The sequence below is a fragment of the Alexandromys fortis genome, unplaced genomic scaffold (assembly GCF_014885135.2).
Source record: "Alexandromys fortis isolate MF-2015 unplaced genomic scaffold, M_Fortis_MF-2015_v1.1 scaffold_128, whole genome shotgun sequence".
Classification (NCBI taxonomy): Eukaryota; Metazoa; Chordata; class Mammalia; order Rodentia; family Cricetidae; genus Alexandromys; species Alexandromys fortis.
In genome coordinates, this window is record NW_026068012.1 from 3,305,373 (window position 1) to 3,325,779 (window position 20,407).

Here is a 20,407-nt window from a genome sequence, read left to right on the forward strand (position 1 = left end):
AGACTACATGACTGGTGATTGTGTGAACACAGACACATACACACGCACGCACGCACACACTATTTTGGGGTTCACTAAGATACACTCACACGTTGGCATACTCTCTGTTGTTGTTTGAATAAGAAATGTCCTCTAAAGGCTTCTTCTTTGAACACTCGGTTCTCGGTTGGTAGCTCTGTTTAGGAAGCTGTGGGAAGTTTAGGAGGAGCGGGCTTCCTGGAGTAAGCAGTGCATCACTGAAGTGGGGGCGTGTTGAGTTTGCAACCTCTTCCTTTCTGTTCTCGCTCTTGGCTTCTTGTGTGAGGAAGCAGTGTGATCAGCCAGACTCCTTCTGCACTGTGGATTCCCCGTCTGCTCCCATGCCTTCCTCACCATGTTGGGCTCTGCTTTTGGGAGCCCATTCAAAACAACCCCTTTCTTCCTGACGTTGCTTTTGTTCATAGGTTTTCTCACAGCAAAAGGAAAGCAACTAATACACTCTCAATGCTTTTCAGGCCACACAAAGTTCGGGATACAGGTAGCAAAGGAGTCTCAGATTCTGATGTGGGTGTCTTTTACCCTCACTCAGCGTTATTTTTCGAGCTGCGAGGAGCTGCCCTGGTGCCATGTGGAGTGGATGCAGAGATCACACATTCCATCTACCGCTGGCCTCAGAGGCTCACAGGCATTAATGATAGGCTTAGTAAATATTTAGATTTAAACAGAGCTGGCTCTAGGTATACATATACTATGTGTACTTTTTCATAAAGGGATGGAGGTTGAGTTTAGCGCATGCCTCGGAGTGAAAATAGCTACTGAAAATTAATAGATCATGTTTTGTTTGTATTCTTCCCTCGTGCAGCTATGCTTAGGTTATAGTTTGGGCAAATAAAATGATATTAAGATTCCACAAATGTTTCAGAATTTAGAATTCATCCACTCAAAAGAATAAAGCTGCGTAGTAAGTCACTTCTTATGCTCTTTCAGCAATGACAACTGTGTACATTTTTATTGAACTGAGGGTCCTGAGAAGTAGATCTGAAAATTCAACAGTTTTTACCCCAAGAGGCTATGGAGACGGCACTACAACGTATGGGTCTGAGACCTCTATGCTTGGACCTTTGGAAATGACCAGAGGCCTGAGAACCCATCTATGAGTCTAAGAATCTTTTGGGTGCATTCTGCTGCCTGCACCCTGATCACCCCTCAGGGGAGCCATGAGACTGAGAAACTCAACAAGAGAGTTGTTCTCACTGCATAAACACCTGCTTACATTAGATACGGAGTCTCTAATGGTGGTTGGCAAGGTCCCTGCTGTGATGGTTAGTGTTTTGTCAGCCACAAACAAGGGTCATTTGGGAACAAAGAACACCAACTGAGAAAATCCCTGCATGAGAGTCTGTAGAGCCCTCTTTCCGGTCAAAGATTGATGTGGGTCAGTCCATCACACTGTAAACAGTGCCACCCCTGGGAAGATGGGCCTCGCAGAGCAAGCACTGAGGAGCAAGCCAGTGAGCAGCACTCCCCCGGCCCCTGTATCAGCTCCAGCCTCCAGGTTCTTGCTTTTGGTTCCTATCCAGACTTTCCTCAAAGATAGAGTGTGATGTGGAGATGGGATAAGTGCTTTCCTCCCACAGGTGTTTTTGGTCATGGTGTTTTTGTCACAGCAACAGAAAGCAAACTAGGGCACCTGCCATTTCTAAGTTATGAAATCTTTTGTGTTTTCCTCTTTCTCTCCAGTCTCTACTCCATTTCACTTCAAAAATGCCAACTTATCCTAAATCAATACTGGCATTCACCCCGTAGTTCCCTGTGTCCCACAGCACCAGGATGAGGGGAATTCAACCTCCTCCATGGGGTCTTGTAGAGACATCTACAGTCAATCACATCTCCATACACTGCCTGAACCAGGTAGAAAAGCAGAGATCAGTGGATGGGCAATTAGACCTTAGGCCTCAGGGACAAACACTGAGACAGAAAACTGCCATTTCTAAAACTGGATGATTAATTAAAAATTGATCCCAAATTTCTTGTTGATGGGAGCTGTGGAGATCTTGCCATTTTATTGGATTTCTGTAGATTCTCCTGAAAAATGCTAATGTCAAATTTAATGCTACAGATCGATTTCTCTTGAACAATAGTGATGTGCTGAGGGAGGGGAGAGCAAAGAACGAGGTATATAGGGAGGTGTGCAGCCTTCTGTATGTCAGCCTGAGACGTGGTCACTTCATTTCTGCTTTCCTACATATGTCAGTATGCTCTGAGGGGTGTAGCAGCTTGGTTCCCTCTTGCTCTGAGCAAGTGAGTTGTTCTAAATCTTGTGGACAGCAGGGCACAGACACCAGCATTCACACAGCTCACTGACACATTTTAAACAATAGTTCCTCTCGTTCCAGACTTAGCTTTGTCTATAGCTCAAGGCACAGTGACTTCCCAAGGGCACTGCATTTTGACTTTAGATTTCCTGAAATGACCCAATGTCATTGAATAGAACTCACAAATAGCTAGCTGCATATTCTTGAGAAGAATGGTCTGTGAGTTCTAGAAAAACCAAACCGAGTGAGGACTGACATGCGTGCAGACATCTCTGTGTAAGGAGGCCCGGAGAGTCAACAGAATACGGTGAGGGGGTTAGGCGGATGGGACTGTGGGAGAGAGAGCAGGGCATGGCTCCCCTGAGGGGTGATCAGGGTGCAGGCAGCAGAATGCACCCTCTGGATGTCTGGTGATCGTGAGGATGATGGACAGGGGGTGGGAAGGAGAAGGAGGAGGTCCCATCCTTGTATCCAAATCTGAGTTCTAAGCTTTGCTTCTAGGGCAAATGTGGGCTGGAGTCAAAGAATAGCATGCTTGGGATCCATGCAGTGGAGGGGGCAGAGACATCAAACCTGCCAGTACCAGCGGGTGACAGAATGGGCCACAGTGAGGGCTCTCCTCCCTAACTTGCCCCACTTCCTGGGGATCATTGTCTACACAGCACCTGGGTGCTGCCTGTCCTGGGTCAGCCTATGTCTGGCATGACCCGGTGCCCGGAAGCTTCCAGAAGTCCTCTTGGACATCCATTAGGTACTGCTTATTTCTTCCTCCACTGAGGAAGAAACTAACTGTCTTTATTGCTGATGCTCTGCTGTGCACGGAAGCCGAAACCGCTCCTTAAATAGCTCCAACAAGGACACAGGGAATTTCCCTCAAAATAAAGAAAACTGCAGGCCAGTTTGTGTGGAGCTAGTCTGGAGTCAGAAGGGAGATGAAACCTACCTAGTCAGCATGAATCTTTGTAAGAATTCATTTGTTAAAAAAAAAAAGCCACAAAGCTTTGAATTCAAGCCTTTCTAAAATGGATCCAATTCATGTGAAATAAGACTTAGGACAGTCCATAATTTTTAAGGAAAAGAGCTGACCCTGGTAGTAATTGAAGTTATCTGAATAGAACACAGAACACTCAGCAGGCATGTGAGCTCTGGGATAAAAGGTGACTTTAGTTGAAACAAACAAACAAAAATGATTAAAAAAAAAAGAGAGAGAGATAGAAAAAGAGGAAGAAGAGAAAAGAGGGGGAGACAGGAAGAGAGGTAGAAAAGGGGGTAGGATGGGAAGGTCAAGGAGGAGAAGTGGGAGGGGTAGAAGGAGAGGGAAGAGCGGGAAAGTATTTAAGGGGCAGGATCAGGATCAGTCAAGCCTACAAGCAGGGTAGGAGGGGGAGGACTGACTCCTGCTGGGCTGTGCAGAAGGGCAGTGAAGACCAGAGGGAATGAGGCTAAGAGCAGACTGGTGGACGAAGGCCCCCGGCAAGCCTTCTGACCCAGATCCGCGTTTCCCATCCAGTGCCCACACATCTATGTCTCACCATCCTCTTTGGTGCGCGTGAAGATCTGCTCACTGCGGACGCCATCCCCTGCACGGGTGAAGGCCAGCACCTGGATACTGTAGTTGGTGTACTTCTCCAGTCCATCCAACTCCAAGGAAGGCTGAGTGGTGGTGACATTCTTAATCTCGCCCAGCTCTGGAGGACAAAGCCAAAAAGTAGGACCTCATTATAGAACCCGTCACACCGCCTGGCTGACCTCCTCCCTGTCACACAAGTTACCACCTACGGTATACAAGAAAAATAATCACCTGTACCAAAATGTCTGCAAAAAAAAAAAAAAAAAAAAAAAAAAAAAAAAAAAAAAAAAAAAAAAAAAAAAAAAAAAAAAACAAAAAAAAAAACAAAAAAAAACAAACACACTGGGAAATAGTAATTTACTCTTAATAAATCAAATTCCAGCGTCACGATGTCACCCTGGGAAGGACTCACACCAGCAGATAGCTCTATACCCCTCTCATTGGTGAGCTATCTCTATATAGCTAACGGCTGTTCACTGTGAAACTTCTGCAACGTGAGGATTCCATATACACATGAAATATACATAAATATAAAATAAATGCATATATTTCATTCCCCCCTCTGTGTATATATGTGTGTGTGTGTGTGTGTTGGTTAAACTTCTGCCAGCTTGACATAGCTAGTATCATCTGGGAGGAAGGAACGTCAGTTGAGAAAATGCCTTTTTCAGATTAGCTTATGGGCATGTCTGTGGGACATTACTTGATTAATGATCAATGTGGGAGGGACAAACCCATTGTGGGTGGGGCCATCCCAGGCAGATGGTCCTGGTTGTCTGAGGAAGCAGGCTGAACAAGCCATGAAGGACAGGCCAGTAAGCAGTGTTTCTGCCTTGAGGTTCTGACCTGACTTCCGTTCATGGTGGACTATAAGCTGTAACCTGAAATAAGCCCTTTCTTCCCCAAGTTGCCTTTCATTGGTGTGTTTTATCACAATAATAAAAGTCAAACTAAGGCATCTCCTTTGCATGTGTGTAGGTATACACTTGTGTGGGGTTGACATGAACATGTGTGTTTTGATGTTTGGAACCATCATGCCTCTGTCCCTGATCTATTGTTGAGGCATGGTTGCTCAATCAAACCCACAGCTCACTGATATGCTTGACCTTGCTTGCCGGATTGCCTTGGAGTCCCCTGTTTCTGCCTTCTAAGAGTGAAATTACAAGTAGGTCACTATGCCGTCTGGCATTACATTGGTTACAGGGATCTGAATTCTGGTACTCACGCTTGTATGGTGAGAACTTCAACAACTGAGCCAGCTCACAGGTTCATCATTTATATACGTTTTAAATTCTACTATAGCAGATGCAGATTTTTAGGTACTCAAGTTAATCTCAAATATCCGAGCTAATGAACACGGACAACTTCCAGCTCTGCCCAACATCATTGACTATAGTCACCTAGGTATCCACAACTCAGCTGGCTTCCACAACTAAACGTGCATCTTGGTAAACAAAAGAAACACTGACTTTGAGGGGTGATAGGTAAGTAGTTTGGCCAGATGGTGGAGGACTTCCTCAAAGGGTCTGTGTATCAGGATTTCACGATGTATTTGCTCAGCAATATCGAGGCAGTCCTGACTGTGTTGCTGCCTCACTATGACCGAGCAGACATTGAAAGGAGGCTTGCGTTGGAGCTGATCTGAGCGGCTCAGCACATACATTTTACCTGGGCTGAACTCTTCTCTGCGTCACCGCTGAAGTGGCAGGTGATGTGTGAGAACCTCAGCATGTGCTAAATCTGCCTTCCTTTCCTGAGTGGGCTCCAAGAGTGCTATTCAGAGCTGGAACACCTTGCCTCCAGCTCAGGCAGAAGGCACATGGCAACAGAAAGCAAGTGGAAGGGTGTGGCAAGTGTCTACACAGCTGTAAGGCCCCGAGTTTCGAACAGAAGCCAGTCATTTCCAGAGTCCGTGGTGGAGCAGGAGAAGGTCTGGGATCTCTCTCCCAGGGTTAGGTGTCTGTGAGAAGTAGTTAGCACCGTGTGACTGCCATCTTACTAAAGCAGGACTAAGGCGAGAGGCAGGGGCCCAGCAGGCACTTGCTGGGTAGCTGGCTACAGTAAAGGATGCCTTTGATATGTCCCAAAAGTATTGAGAGCTGTATCCGTGATCAACAGAGGTGGGGACATGCCAGGTCTGCTTCTTCAGGCACACGCACTGCCCATGGGACCAAGATGCACAGATCAAGCCAACTCAGCTGTTAAGTCATAATTTGACAGGCAGGGAGCTAAGGGACAGAAAAGCCTTGCCAGGACAAGGCTAAGATCCCCAAGAGTCTGGACTGTGGAGTTGGGCTGAATGGCCTCACTTTTATCACACAGTCTTGGATATCAGGTCCTGGATACTTGGTAAGCACAGGGAGATGGGACTAGAAGCATGTGCTTTGACTGGGTGACTGTAGCATGTTGCCCATCAGCATCCCATGCAGAGGGTCACATGTCAAGAGCCACTTACTTTCAGATTATGACATGTGGTATATGTGGATGGTGTGTTTAATGCACATGTAATGCCTATGAGAAGGGTTTGTCCTGTGTGCTGGGTCATGATGTGTGTGTTGTGTAGTAACCGTAGTATTTACACTGCGTGTAGGCATATGTGGCATGTGTAGTATGCAATGTGTGTATGGCATGTGTGATGTGTGCTTCTGTGGGGGAGTTTAGCAAAGTAGTGTGCATAGAATATATGGTGTATATGGTATTTATGGTATATGTGTGTGGTATTCATTCTGTGTGTTGTGTGTGTGTGTTGTGGTATGCCTAGCATGTATATTGTGATATGTCTGGTATGTGTAGTGTATGTGTGTTGTATGTGGTATATGTGATCTATATGTATCTGTAGTGTATACATGATATGTTGGGAGTATGTGTGGTGTATATAGTTTGTATGGCATGTGTAATTTGTATGGCATATTTATTATATATAAGTATACACATATACATACATGCATATATGATATATGGTACATGTGTTGTGGGCTATATATGTGTATTGTGTATATGGTGTGTGTTATATGTATGTTTCATATGGTGTGTTCAAATATGATGTGCATGTGTGATATGTTCTCCAGGTCTGGTTAGGTCAAGCTTTCTCATGCCACTCCATGCTCAGGCTCTGTGGGATCCAGGACAGTGGAGTTGATGCCATGATGATCACATGGAGTACCTTGCTGAACCAAAGTGCATTTCTTAGAGGCAGCCTCAGGCAGAGACTGCTCATTCTTTTCTGGCCTGGCCAGACCCAAAATAATCACACAAAAACTATATTAATTAAGACACTGCTTGGCCTATTAGCCCAGGCTTCTTATTAACTAACTCTTACATCTTAAATTAACCATTCTTATTATTTTGTATTTTACCATAAAGTTTACTGGTAAGGTTCCAGGGCATCTGTCTCCTTTGGCAACTACATGGCATCTCCTCAACTCTGCCTCCTCTCTCTCTCTCTCTCTCTCTCTCTCTCTCTCTCTCTCTCTCTCTCTCCATCTCTGTTCAGATTTTCTGCCTGGCTTTACTCTGTTAAGTCACTGAGCAAAAGCAGCTTTTTTATTAAGCAATGGCAATAAAACATATTCACAGCACACAGAGGGGAATCCCGCATCAGAGGCCCTCAGACAGTGCTTCAATTTCTGATGTTTCCTTCCTTAGCTTTTGGAAGTCGTGAGTAGAATATCTGAAATGGACACTAATCTCCACTGGCTTGGCCCTGATCCTCTGAGTGGAAAGAGCCATTCCTCAGAACTGCCTTTAAAAGATGTGTGGCCATTCCAACTTTAAAGTTTGGTGTGTATAAAGACACTCACAATGTGTAGAACAGTCTCCTAGGCTATGCTGTCAAAAATGGATGACCACAGACATTTTGTTATTCTACACTATGTTCTTTAAAGCTTTTATTTGTGTGAAGACTTCAGTTGCTAACTCTTTTGTTTCGGCCCCTGTTTTGTGGGTAGCATCTGCTGATTTGATCCACTACTTGGCCACTACTTGCCACCACTTGGCATTAGTGTCCTGTTCCTGCTCATTAGTCCAGAGCCCTCTGAGCAAGCCCTACTCTCGCCCATCTTACAAGCTAAGAGATGCTCAGTTAATTTGGGTCTACTGTGGATTGTGAGTCTTCCTAGGATGTCTCCCAGTGCAGGGTTGTGTGGGAAGCCTGAGACTCCACTTCAAAAGGAACTAGGCCTGGCAGATAGTTCTGGAAACACAACCCCTAGAATATGCACAGTAGAGGGTCATATACTGGCAGTGACTCATCGGAAGAAAGCATTTGCTATTGTACCTGCACTCCTTCATTTGGTGACAATAGCAGAGCCATCTGTGAGGCCCAGTGTGTTCCTTACTGTTTGGAGATGGGACCTGCTTAGCAACACAGACCCAGAGGTCCTAAGTGAGGAACTAGAAACTCTGGTACTTGAGCTCTTTGCCCAACAAGAAATGCACTTTATGTCTAGGCAGAAGAGCTGAAGGATGCTCCATGGTAGAGGGGAGGTAGGAAGAAAGGAGGCAGGATATAAGGGGACAGGAAGTGAGGGGCAGGAAGAGAGGAGGTGGGAAGTGAGGGGTGGGGAAAGAGGGAATAAAAGGGAGGAACAAGAAGAAGAAAGTCCAGGGGTAAGAAGGGAGACAGGAAGAGGGAGGCATGGTGGGTCCAGGGGCCAAGGCATGGGAGCATGCCAGAATGGAGACCTTGGACAGATGTGTATACTGTCTAAACCTGGGGTTTTTAATTTAGGGGCTCCTTATGGGGACGATTACAAGTTTCTTGAGGTGTTCTAGCATTTTTCTGGAGCTCTCACATACTTCTTCTATAGGGACTTAATGTTTCTTTGCTGGGATCTATTCGGAGAAGAAAGGAGCAACATTTAAGGGCATGTTATGTATAACATTCTAAATAGAGATTTATGGTTCAAGAAGCCTGCAGTTTTGACATAGATACTTACCCCAATGCCTAATGTCCCCACCTGCCACTGCCTCAAGCTTTTTTTTTTTTTTTTTGGCATGTGTATACACAGGTTCAAGTGTCAGTATCAGGTGGCTGAACAAAGAGAGGAGTTTTCAATGGCAAAGAGGTCCTTCCAGAACCCAATTTTACCCTAGGGAGATGTTTTCAGGTTGTGTGAGGCATCCCATGGAAACACACTCAACATCCCCCCCCGAGTCCTCTTACCTCCGTCCATGAGGTTGGCCCAGTAGATGACCCTGAACCCCTGGAGAATCCCATTCAAGGCCTCCTTGGACAACGTGGACCAGGAGATTGATATGCTCTCTGGTGATGTTGCTATGGCTTGGACATTTTCGGGAGGGTAACTGGGCACTGAAATGAAACAATTAGAACCTATGATAGCAGCAGGAGGGTCTATTAGCAGAGCAAGATTAGGTAGGCAGCTATTTTACTATTCTAACATGCAGGACAAAGGAGAATGTGCTCAACCTCACAAAGAAAGGAAAAGGAGTGCAATTCCCCACAGGAATACTGCAACTCGGGTGAGGGTCTTGAGGCTACACAGTTTCTGTGAAGGGTGTTCCAGTTCCTCCCTCCCACTTAGTAACTCCACTTTCAGGAACTGACCCCAGACTTGACTTGAGTGGACTTCAAGTCCAAAGGATGAGCTCACTGCTTGTCTGCTTCACACTTCCACCGCCCCTGGCAAACTATTGCCTTCACTTACATTTAGCGCACACAGCACTGGGTTAGAAGACTAAGGGGAAACGCAGGAGAGAAGAAATACACCCACGCAGCTCCCCTATCTCATCTCCCCAGCCTCTTTATCAGGAGTGTAAGGTTTTATCAGAGGCAAGAGGGAAAATGAAATTAGTAGTATATGCTATTTGCCCATTGATTGATAGGGTCTCTGTACAGCTCCGGTTGACCTGGAACTTGCTCTGTAGATAAGGCTTGCCTCAAACTCACAGAGATCTGCATTATTCTGCCTCTCAGCTGCTGGGATTAATGGTGCCCACCAGTTTATACACTATTTTAGATATTGACTCTACGTAATCTTTAAATGTTGGGGGGAGGAGAGGTTGCCAAATATTAGCTTAAACTCATGAAGGAACAAATGGAAAAGCAGGGCTAAACCCTCCTGCAGAGTGTGTAGCTAGAACGTTCTGGTCTTCTAGGTTCTAGTTCTCTAAGCCTTCTCTGGTCTACAATTAAATGGCTCATTTGCAAAGAGTTTTTTAAATGGCAATGTGTAGATGCCACCATGTTGGGACAGGAGAGTTCTCTGTCATCAAGCACTGTTGGGCTGTTTTCCTGCCTTAGAGGAAGTGTGCATGAATTCATTTTTGCCACTAGAGGGCGCATGATCACTATAAGATCTGCTCCAGAGAGCCTGGGACCTTTTTCGTGTATTTTCTCTGGACACAGAATGCTTGAAAATGGAAAGCAGCCATCAGAGAGAGAGAAGTAATAACACAATTATATAATATACAGAAAAAAATCAAAAGCTTCATGATACTGGTTTGGGGAAAGATTTGGAAAATTATATCTCTGCTTTCTAGATGGGGACTGCTTTGGTTTTATTACTACGAAACCCATCTTGTGTCCCAAAATCAAAGAGGAAGATTCAGAAATACATTTGGGCTTTTGATGCAGACCCATCCAGAGCAGGAGTGAATTGATGAGGTGGGTTACTTAGGCCAAGCAACGGGGAGCCGGGCTGCAGAGCAAAGGAAGTCATGCCACAGACTGTGGATGCCCAGACCTACCATCCTCCAGGGTGGTAGCGATTATCTCCTGAGAAGAAGGTCCTGTGCCAGCCCGGTTGCAGGCCTGCACCACCAGGCCGTACTGGGTGAACTTGTTCAGGTTGTCCAGGGTATACACCTCGCTGTCCCCAGTGGTGTCAATACTGATAATATTGAACTGGAAGTTGCCTCCCGTGCTGTACTCCCGGTAGCCTATTTGGTAGCCGCGTATGATCCCATTTTGTAAATGTTTCTTGGGAGCCTAAGCAGGAAAGAAGAATACACTCAGGAACACTGAGGCAGGAGAATCATCACATGCAAAACAACTTGGGAAAAATTTAAGCCAGATAACAGTAAGGGTAAGTGCAGCAGCCACAAACTCCTGCACAACTCTCCCGTGGCTGAAAGCCTAGGCCAGCACTTAGCCCTAACTTCATAGCTGCTTTTTCTTTACATTGATCCCTATAGCTGGCAAAAGTGTAATTCCTATGTCAGGCACTGTAGGAAATTAACAATTGCAACTAATAACAGAGACATAATAGAATTAGGTCAATATAATGTCATAAAGGTCATTTAATCTTACAAATTGCTTATTTCTGTAATTTCCTATTTACTATGGTTAGGTCATAGTTGGTGGGGGTGAGGGTTGTGTAATGGAACCCGTGCAAAAGAAAGCCACAGGAAGGGCGATTTTCCCTTGCTACTCCTCCTTCACCTGCATGCGTGGTATCTGGCCCGACCTCTTCATCCTCTGGAATGCTTACACTGTGACCCTTAGTTTTTACAGAATGTCAGACACATTTAAGTGGCAGGAAAATAAATCTGAAACTTCAGAGTCTGTTTCCCAAGTGTCCAGGTCAGGCTGCTGTGGTTAACTTGACTCACTGGTGGAAAGACATTCTGGGCTTGTAGTGTTGGAACACATACCAGTCACCTCTCTATGAGGTAGTCCTTCCTGCTCACCATCAGCTAGTGGTCTATCTAACATCCTCCTACCATTTTCTTTCTTTCTATCTGTCATCTATCTATCTATCTATCTACCTATCATCTATCTATCATCTGTCTATCATCTATTCGTCATCTATCTAACTATCATCTATCAATCTATCATCTACCTATTATCATCATCTATCCACCTATCATCAATCTTTTTATCTGTTATCCATCAACTACTATCAGTCTATCAATCTATCTTCCATAAGTTAATTTCAAACCATGAATCCAGATCTCTCAGGTTATACATACCTTTCTAAAGCCCAGAAACACTAACGGTGCTGAAGGAGAGGTAAAGTAAGCATAAGAACTCTGAAAAATGCTGATGGGCTTTGTGTGTGGCTGCCAGGTCAAGGCCAGCAGGAAGTGGCAAATGAGGTCTGTGAGAAATAGTTCATAGCTACCGAAGCCAGGTAAGTTTGTAAGGATGGCCTAGGTTCAGTAAGTAGAGTTGGGGCCCTGTGGGAGAAGCTGTCAGGAAGAGGCAAGGAGAGGGTGCCCACAGGCACCGGAGGGAGGCATGATAGGAGGGAGTGGGTGCAATTCTAGGGCAGAACAAGTCTCTGGAAGTCAGCAGTGACTCGGAGAAGGTTTCAGATAACAAGAGAACCACAGGGTGCTGAGTAGGGAGACTGAATGAACTCAGCAGATACTGTGTAGCCTGACATGCTCTCCTCCAGGGGAACAGGGCACCCCTGGCTGGTGTCAGGACACAATCTGAGTCACAGAGATTGTAACATTTTAAACTTTTAATTAACGCACAAAAGCTACATGTGTTTATGGGGCCTTCTTACAGCAAATTTCTTCCTGTGGGGTTTCTGTGGGATGGGGTTGCTGTCCTCATCTGCCAGGCTGTGTGCACAGGGGTGTGTGCGCTCACAGCTGGATATCAGCCGTGTTAGTTAGCATTTACTATTTAAGTGAGCACCAGGAGAGACCCTGATGTAGGAGATCACATGTGCCTTTCACCCGAAACATCCATGGGTTTTGCCATTCATTTTGTCTTCAAGAACACCTAAAGATTTTTTTTTTAGTGTTTTAGAATCAGAGCCCAAGAAAATCACTACACCACACCTGCCAACTTGCATGTACAACCTCTAGCTAGTTAATAAAATTAATTTTCCTGTAAAAATCATTATATGCAAGCCAATTTTACCAACAGAGAGATTTATTCTATTTCATGTAGATTTTTTGTAATTATCAGATAAGTGACTCAAGTATAAATGATAATTTTTGCAAATTATATTCATATCCATTAAGCATGCTCTCTAATTGTTCAGCTGGCTCCCTGCAAGGCTTCAAGAAAAAGCCAGTCCGAATTGCAGCGGGATGCCTATGCAGGTAGGTATCCAGTGGTGCCAACGCCTACAGGAAACTTATCTAGATCAACTGACTTAGAATCGTCCTGGAAGCAGTCATAGGCGATCTTGCTGAATTATCACTCTTCAAGGCTTGAAAGGGGCATGATTCCTCTCTGTGGTTAGAGAGCTCTGCATCTAGTTTCCCTGGGAGATGAACAAGTGCTCTGCTCTGCTGGTTTACAAGACTTTGTTTAAAATAAAAAGCAACAATGTTGCACAACCTCAAGCCTGTTAAAAATTCCAGCACAGACAGGGTAAGGGCTTCAGAGGCCCCACTCTTAGCTGAGGAGCTGTTGATGGTTCCTGGGGATGAGAGAAACACTTTTCCTTAGGGCTGTGGCCACTGGGAGGTTCTCCATCCCACTGAGTAGCCCACACCCATGTGCACTTGGGCAGCACTAACTGGGCTCGGCAGCTTGAAAGTTATACCAGAAAGACATGAAGTTGAGAGAGGGGGCCCTTAAGGGAGCTAGAGAGGGGGCATGAGAGGAGGATATGATCGAGATAGGCTGTATGCATATATGGAATATTAAATATGGAATTTTAATATGGAATATTAAAAGAAAAATGAAAATTTATTTAAAATTACATTTTCTTAGAAGATCTACATTTCTGTCCTTATTCTGGAATAAAGGGTATTTTCCTCACTTTACACTTCTGCAAAACATGGCCAGGAATCATTACTTTACTTTGTCTTATTATAGGAGTCCAAGGCAAGCATCCCATGTGAGCCTGTGCACATTTGACCTGGTTTGTTTCTCTTGGCTAAGGTGAGGCATCCCTTCCTGTATCTTCTGTCTACATCTGCATCTAAGTTTGCTCATTTAATGTTATTAGGGTCACAGTCTCCTCTCTGCACCAGATTCTGAAAACAATGCTCCGTATGCCGATGTCTGATTATAGTTCATTGTTCTCCCACGTTCTTATGATTACTCTGCAGCTAATTTTCAACCACAAATGCGACTGAGTACCTTTGCAATCTAGTTCTTCCATCTTCAATCTCATCTGTGGGACTCAAGCCCCAGCAGGAGAGGACTGCCTTGCTTTTAAAGCCTACATTTGAGTCAGGTATTAATGAGCAGGAATTTGCTATTACTCTGTTAGAAGTGGGTTAGCATAAAGGGATGTATTTGTCACAAGGAGACAGAAACACAGTCTTCCTCCTCCTCAGCTTTGGACAAGTTCCATGGTATTGCCCGTATTTCTTTTTCAGTGCCTGATGGAATTGTTAGTTACCCCTGTAGACAAAGCTGTTACGGCTGTCCTATAGAGTGAGGACTCACTACTGCCACCCTGCCTCTGGGGCACTATGGTCACTGCTAGCAACACTAACCACCCAAACCTCCACGGCTCCAGCCTTGTCCACCATCGCTGCTGTCATCTCTACCCACACATCTCAGTTCTCCTGCACAGTCCATCCGAGAAACAGCTGCTACACTGGGAATATTCTCCTCCAGTCCACTACCCGAACCCTGCTCATTCTGGAGAACAGTGCCCGGGAGGCCTTTCCTCGGACTTCACAGGGAGCCTTCTATGCCAGTGCCAGGCCTCCTGAGGACAGGGCAGCTCACATATTCTCCTCTCCTGCCCAGGACTGGGTCTTGCATGGGCTTTTGAGACCTCCAAAGCTCACCCACAGTGACACACCTCCTCCAACAAGGCCACACCTACTCCACATGTCCTAACCCTTCTCAAACAGTGCCAGTCCAAATATACCAGCCTAAGGAGGCTATTCATATTCAAACCACCAAAGAATGAAGAGAAACTTTTAGGTTTATGGGAAATCCCACCTGGCAACCACTTCCTTAAAGCACATTGAAAGAGCATTTTGCAAAATGGGCACCTAGAAATGGAGCAAGCAAAGTTAACTCTGAGGGCTTGCTCCTACTCCGCATCCAAGCTCAAGAGCCTTGCAGATGCGCCCCTTTGCATTTGGAACCTGGTGTTGAATACTGCGGTTTCATGAGTGAGTGGAGTCTCTTCAGCTTTTCTGGAATCCCTCAGAAGGTACTGTATACTCTGGGGCAGAGGTTACAGTTGGCTAATTATTTACCCAGGCTGGTGTTTATTCTTTTTCTCTCCCTCTGGAACTAGGAACAGCCCTGATTTCCTTGCACTTATTCCTCTCAATTGTTGCTCTCTGTAGACCTTGGTCCTTCTCCAGCCCTGCCCCTCCAGGTGCCCTTCCCTCTGGCCTCTTAATCGCCCAACCCCCACATCCATAAGGCCCTCTCTTTGATTTCCATGGCAACAACAGCACTCTGTCAACCCATTTGAATGGTTTGCAAATGATTTTATTTTATGGGTCTTCCTCAAATCTTCTTTATCCTTTAAAGAAACAACAGCAGAGACACAGGGATGTGGAAAGACTCACAGCTCACACCATCACCATGGATGCTGGGGACGCACATTGGCAAGACTTCCTCATACCAAATCCATCTCCTTCTACTCTGTAAGAAGCCTTTAAAGAACAGGGTCCTCAGCCAGGAGGTGGTGGTGCACGCCTTTAACCCCAGAGACCACAGGAGGATCTCTGTGAGTTCAAGGCCAGTCTGGTTTACAAGAGCTTGTTCCAGGACAGGCTCCAAAGCTACAGAGAAACTCTGTCTCAAAAAAAAAAAAAAAAAAGGTCCTCTTCTGGGGCTGGAGGAAGGAGCTCCTTGGAAAGGTAACTGAAAATTTCCTTCAGATTCCTGAAAGTTCTCTTAAGATGCGCGTTGTCCTCTTGCCCTTTAATTACTGGATGACAGCTGTGTCACTCATCTGAGTAGCCCCGCCCCCAAGGAATGACCTCTTCCATGTTCCACATGCACAACATCTCTGTAGTAAAGTGCTTCACAAGCTATGCATCGGATTGGGCAAGCATGAGAGAGGGGTGCCTACTTGACACAGGCTTTGGATGTGGGAACCTGACAGGGATGTAGCCACTACCACCTTGCATGAGGCTTACACTGCTGAGGGGCTAGCCTCAGGCACCATGAGAGGGACATAAAATAGAGTGCTAGCCCAGGGAAAGGGGAAAAAGAAAAGAAAAGTTGCCCAGAAAAGAGGCAAAATAACCTGTCAGATAAGGAGTGAGTCAACAGAGCCCAGGGGTGACCCAACAGCTGTGTCCAGTGGTGGTAGATGGTGGCACCCTGGGGAGAAAACACCAGTGACCCAGGAGACCAGAGCTCAGCATGAGGCTGCAGTGAGTTATCTGTGGGAATCCTGGGTTTCCAGATGACAAGAGGGCAGAGCTCAGGTCCTCTGAGAGAGCAGCAGACTGTTAAATGCTGAGTCTGCCAGCCCTGGGTAGTATCGTTATCCTCACTCAAAGGTGGAAATTCTAAGTGTCTAAAGGCCTTTCTCCTGGAGCAGGGGTCTCTGGAATCAGGCTGGGCTCAAGGCCTGCCATCTATACCTGAGGAATGACTCTCAGGGATATTTGGGCAATGGGAAGCCCTTGACTAAACCAGAGGAATTTCAGGAATCGGCACAAGGTAGGTGACAGGGGAACAGAACCTCAAATATGTCAGATAAGCCTCTCTGTTTCCCCTCTCAGGAATGCAGCAGAAGCACAGCCAGGCACCCAGCAGTGGTGGGGCTTCTGTGTGGATCTGGTGAAGTAGCAGGACGCTCCCTCCTTCCCCCTCACCCTTCTTTCTCAAAGTGAATGAAAACCGGCTACCTGATTTCTCCTGTTTTTACCTGAAATTGGATTGTTCCTGGTAGAGCAAATAAGACACTATGTTTTATGATGGCGAATCTCTCATCTAAGATCTAAGTAAAAAAAATCTCTGTTATTTCGGCTGGGCACTGGCCTATGCTGGAAGGTTTACCAAGAGCTGGGGTGCTGCTCTCAATAAAACTGGGGTCTTTGAAGCTGGCTTATCCAGCAGCTTCCCTAAACTGGCTCACCTAATCATGGTGGAGGGAGGGAGGGAGGGAGGGAGGGAGGGAGGGAGGGAGGGAGGGAGGGAGGGAAGCATAGAGCATGCTCCAAATGGAGCATAAGCCAGGTGGTTCCCGAAGGAATGTGCCTGTTTAAATGCACAATATCTGCAGTGTGAATCTGTGGCCCGGGTCTTTCTGTGGAGGACAAAGGTTTTCACACAAAAAGACAGGTATATGGACTTTTTAAAAACATAAGTCTGGACGATGGCATGGAGTGCACGCATTTCTTTAATGAATACAAATTCCCCTCCTGCTGAGGAGTGAACCCTCACAGAGCCTGTACTTCTTGGTCCACCTCGAGGGTCCAGAAAAATCAATCCTACTCCATGGGGATGAGAAAGGCTTTGAAGCCCGTTTCTTTCTTTTCTCTCTCTCTCTCTCTCTCTCTCTCTCTCTCTCTCTCTCTCTCTCTCTCTGTCTTGTGGAAGGGGAAGAGGTTAGACCTGCTAATACATGAAGGACTGACAATTGGTTACATATCTGTGAGACATGTACACATTTTTTAATAAAGCACCCATAGCCCCCAACCAGAACCGGTGGATTAATTCATGAAAGCAAATGGAACTTTGTAATCTTTCATAGCCTTAGGATTAAGAGAATGGCTGGAAAAAAAATTAAAATGTATTTCAAGACAACTTTTTAATTTTAACTCTTGTAGGAAAGAAGAGTGTTGAGCTAGGTTTATAACTTAGATATAAAATGCTAGTAGGGATAGGTAGAATACAGATCTGCTCTAGGTTCACCGTGTCAGGTGACATTCACCCTATGAGACTGGAAGGCAAAGTAAGGGATTTCATATTTATTAAGTCTTGTAGGCATGAGCTACCCACATGGCGGTTCCCAGCCTGACCCCAGTCCACCAGCGGTCACTAGGGGTGGGGAGATGAGCTTGGTGAGAAGTCTATTCATCTGATTCTAGAAATTCACTGAGACCCTCAAAGAAAGCATGTAAAATTCTAAGTGAAAATTTTGCTTATTAAAAAGCATTCTCAGTCGCGGTATGCAATACTGAGGAGGAGGACAAGGGTAGAATCCTCCTCGAGGTTTCATTCTGAACCATCAGCTTACAACTGCTCTCTGCATGCTAATACTTCAACAAGTGAAAGTGTGTATTTTGGAGATACTCTATAAAAGATTTCTCATTTGAAGCAAAATTTTACAACTGAAATATTTTCCTGCATCCAATTGCAACCTTTTGAGATATCTAGAGTAATTATTTCAAATACTGAATATTTCATCTATGAGTCACTATGGCAAACACACACACATACACACACCCCTAATCCCAGCATTCAGGGGACTGAGGCAGGAGGATAACAAGATCTAGATTAGCCTGGACTTTATAGTAAGCTCAAGGTTGGCCTAGGCTACAAAGTGAGACTCTTGGTCCCAAAGACAGAGAAAGAAAGATGCTTCAGAATATAGATTAAGACAGAACTTTCTGGGTTGGGGAGGAAACCTAAATATTATTTTAAAGTGTTCTATCAAATAAATGCATTATTTAGTGGAAACAAACCTGCAATCCCCAGGCAAACCTCTGCCCTCTGGCAGCCAGAGCACAGCCGGGGAACTCATGGTGATTTATTTCTACTTTAACAGGACACATTGTTGCAATCTCTGCCAAGCCGCTGCTCTGTGCCTCCATCTAACTCAGAAAGTGCAGCAGCTAAGCCTTTCTGTGCAGCCATCCTGCCTCACTCAGGACTGGTTCCTAAATGCCCTCCTGGGGCTCACGGCTGGGACCTGCAGCCAGCTGTGTCCTACAAATGCACTGCAGATTTGTGGCCCTTCACCTTCAGTGAGCGACAGTGAAAGGGTGTGAGGGGCACAGCTCTGGTGTCCAGTGCCCTGCACGCAGCATTCCACCAAAGCCTACCTTGGACCTTCACCTATTCCTCCCTGAAGCTTGCATCTGAATAGTGTGGCCTCTTCCCCACTGCTGCCTAAGAACCCCATGATGCTTTTCAGAGGCTCCTGTGCTATGAATGCATGGCCTAGGGGTTCCTTCACTCCACTTCCCAGGGGCTCTCATTTCTGCACTCACCACTGCCTGCCCACCCACTCACTCATCTATCATCTCTGCACTCACTCACCATTGCCTGCCCACCCATTCACTCATCGATCACCTCTGCACTCACCACTGCCTGCCCACCCACCTACTCACTCCCTAGGCTTGCTCATTTCTCAGACCCACCTACTCATAAACACACTCATTCATTCATTCTCCCACCAGCTACTCTTTTCCTGATTCATTTCTTCACTCACGTATTCACCCATGCACATATATGAACAAGGCACACATGTCTTTAAGGGGCCCGCAGAGCCACCGAGGAGATGCACTGAACACAGGCTACACGCTGAGAGCGCTGGAAATGTCACAGGCAATCCCATGTCGGGGATTCACCTGTCTTCCCTGAGAGTTACATGCGACTGGAGCCTTGAGAATCCGTAACTGGGCAGGAAAGGTGCCATGGTACCATGTGAATGATGACGGGTAAGGAGGGCACCTGGGATCAGGGGCATGTGGATGACTGGGGAGCAAGGGATTGATGGTGGAGGCCTCAAGTATCCTTGGGATTGGTCATATCCTCAGGGCATGGGCAGCCTCAACTAGGTCTGAAAAGTTTCAAATTCACCCTTTCCTTTAGTGAAACAAACAGTTAAAATGAAAATAGGTAAATAATTTATTCTGATAACAGAGATTCAGAAGAAGGTCTACTCATAAGACAATGATTTAAAATTTTAATAACTCTAGTGCAATTGAAAATTAGTAATTTTTTTTTATATTTTAGGGATGTCAAGACTAAAATGGCTATTTTCCCACTCAAAACCAATAGCCCCGCTCTCTTCCCTACACTGGACACATCTTTCAATCCAGCTGTCAATGGGGGTGAGTGAGTGAGTCCTCATCTTAGGTTCCTACCATTCCACACATACCCATGCCTACTCCCAGACACAGGGGCTCCCTGTCTGGCTGATGCTGTCCCCCTGTCTTTCCGCTCCTCTCCCTTTCTTCTTCCTCTGTAGGCTCCTTAAACAAACTGCATGTTCTGAACTCTCCTACCACAGGGAGGCATGTTTGATAGCACACACCATCTCTGCGTGTCCTTTAGATGAGTCCACAGCTTGCCTGAAACAGGAATGCCCTTTAAAGTCTTTTATACCATCAGGTGGAGCAATAAGCTAGTCTGCCTGAGTCTTTAGCCACCAGTATGCCTGCCTGCTTGCCCAAGAGCCAGGCAACCATGCCTGCGGGCAGGGCTGTACACCTGCACAGCACCTAACTAGTGGTCTTAGGGAAGCCAGGTATGCTGTGCATCCCATAACACCTTCGTCCCTTCGGCTCTAGGAAGAAATGTAATGTAATGCATTAACTTTCACTCTGGCATTTTATTTTAGGACCCGGTTCAAAGCCCCAGAAGTTTCCAATTTTAACTACAAGAGGTAGAGGCTCGGTATACAGACACACCCTTCACATAGGAACCCCCCCCCCAAAAAAAAGAAAACCCTCTCAAGGCCACAGTAATATCTGGCCCTTTCCAGTAGCTAGATGCAAAGAGATGTAT

At 45.7% G+C, this 20,407-nt stretch overlaps 1 protein-coding gene across 1 annotated transcript in view; it reads right to left on the reverse strand.

Annotated features, from left to right (window-relative positions):
- The window catches only part of Dscam (DS cell adhesion molecule), a 444,522-nt gene that overhangs the window by 89,413 nt on the left and 334,702 nt on the right, over positions 1 to 20,407 (reverse strand). The window contains exons 17-19 of the mRNA XM_050162107.1: positions 10,573 to 10,813; positions 9,029 to 9,175; positions 3,827 to 3,982 (exon numbers count right to left, since the gene is read on the reverse strand). Coding sequence (XP_050018064.1) covers positions 3,827 to 3,982; positions 9,029 to 9,175; positions 10,573 to 10,813 — 544 coding nt within the window. The remainder of the gene's footprint in view (positions 1 to 3,826; positions 3,983 to 9,028; positions 9,176 to 10,572; positions 10,814 to 20,407) is intronic.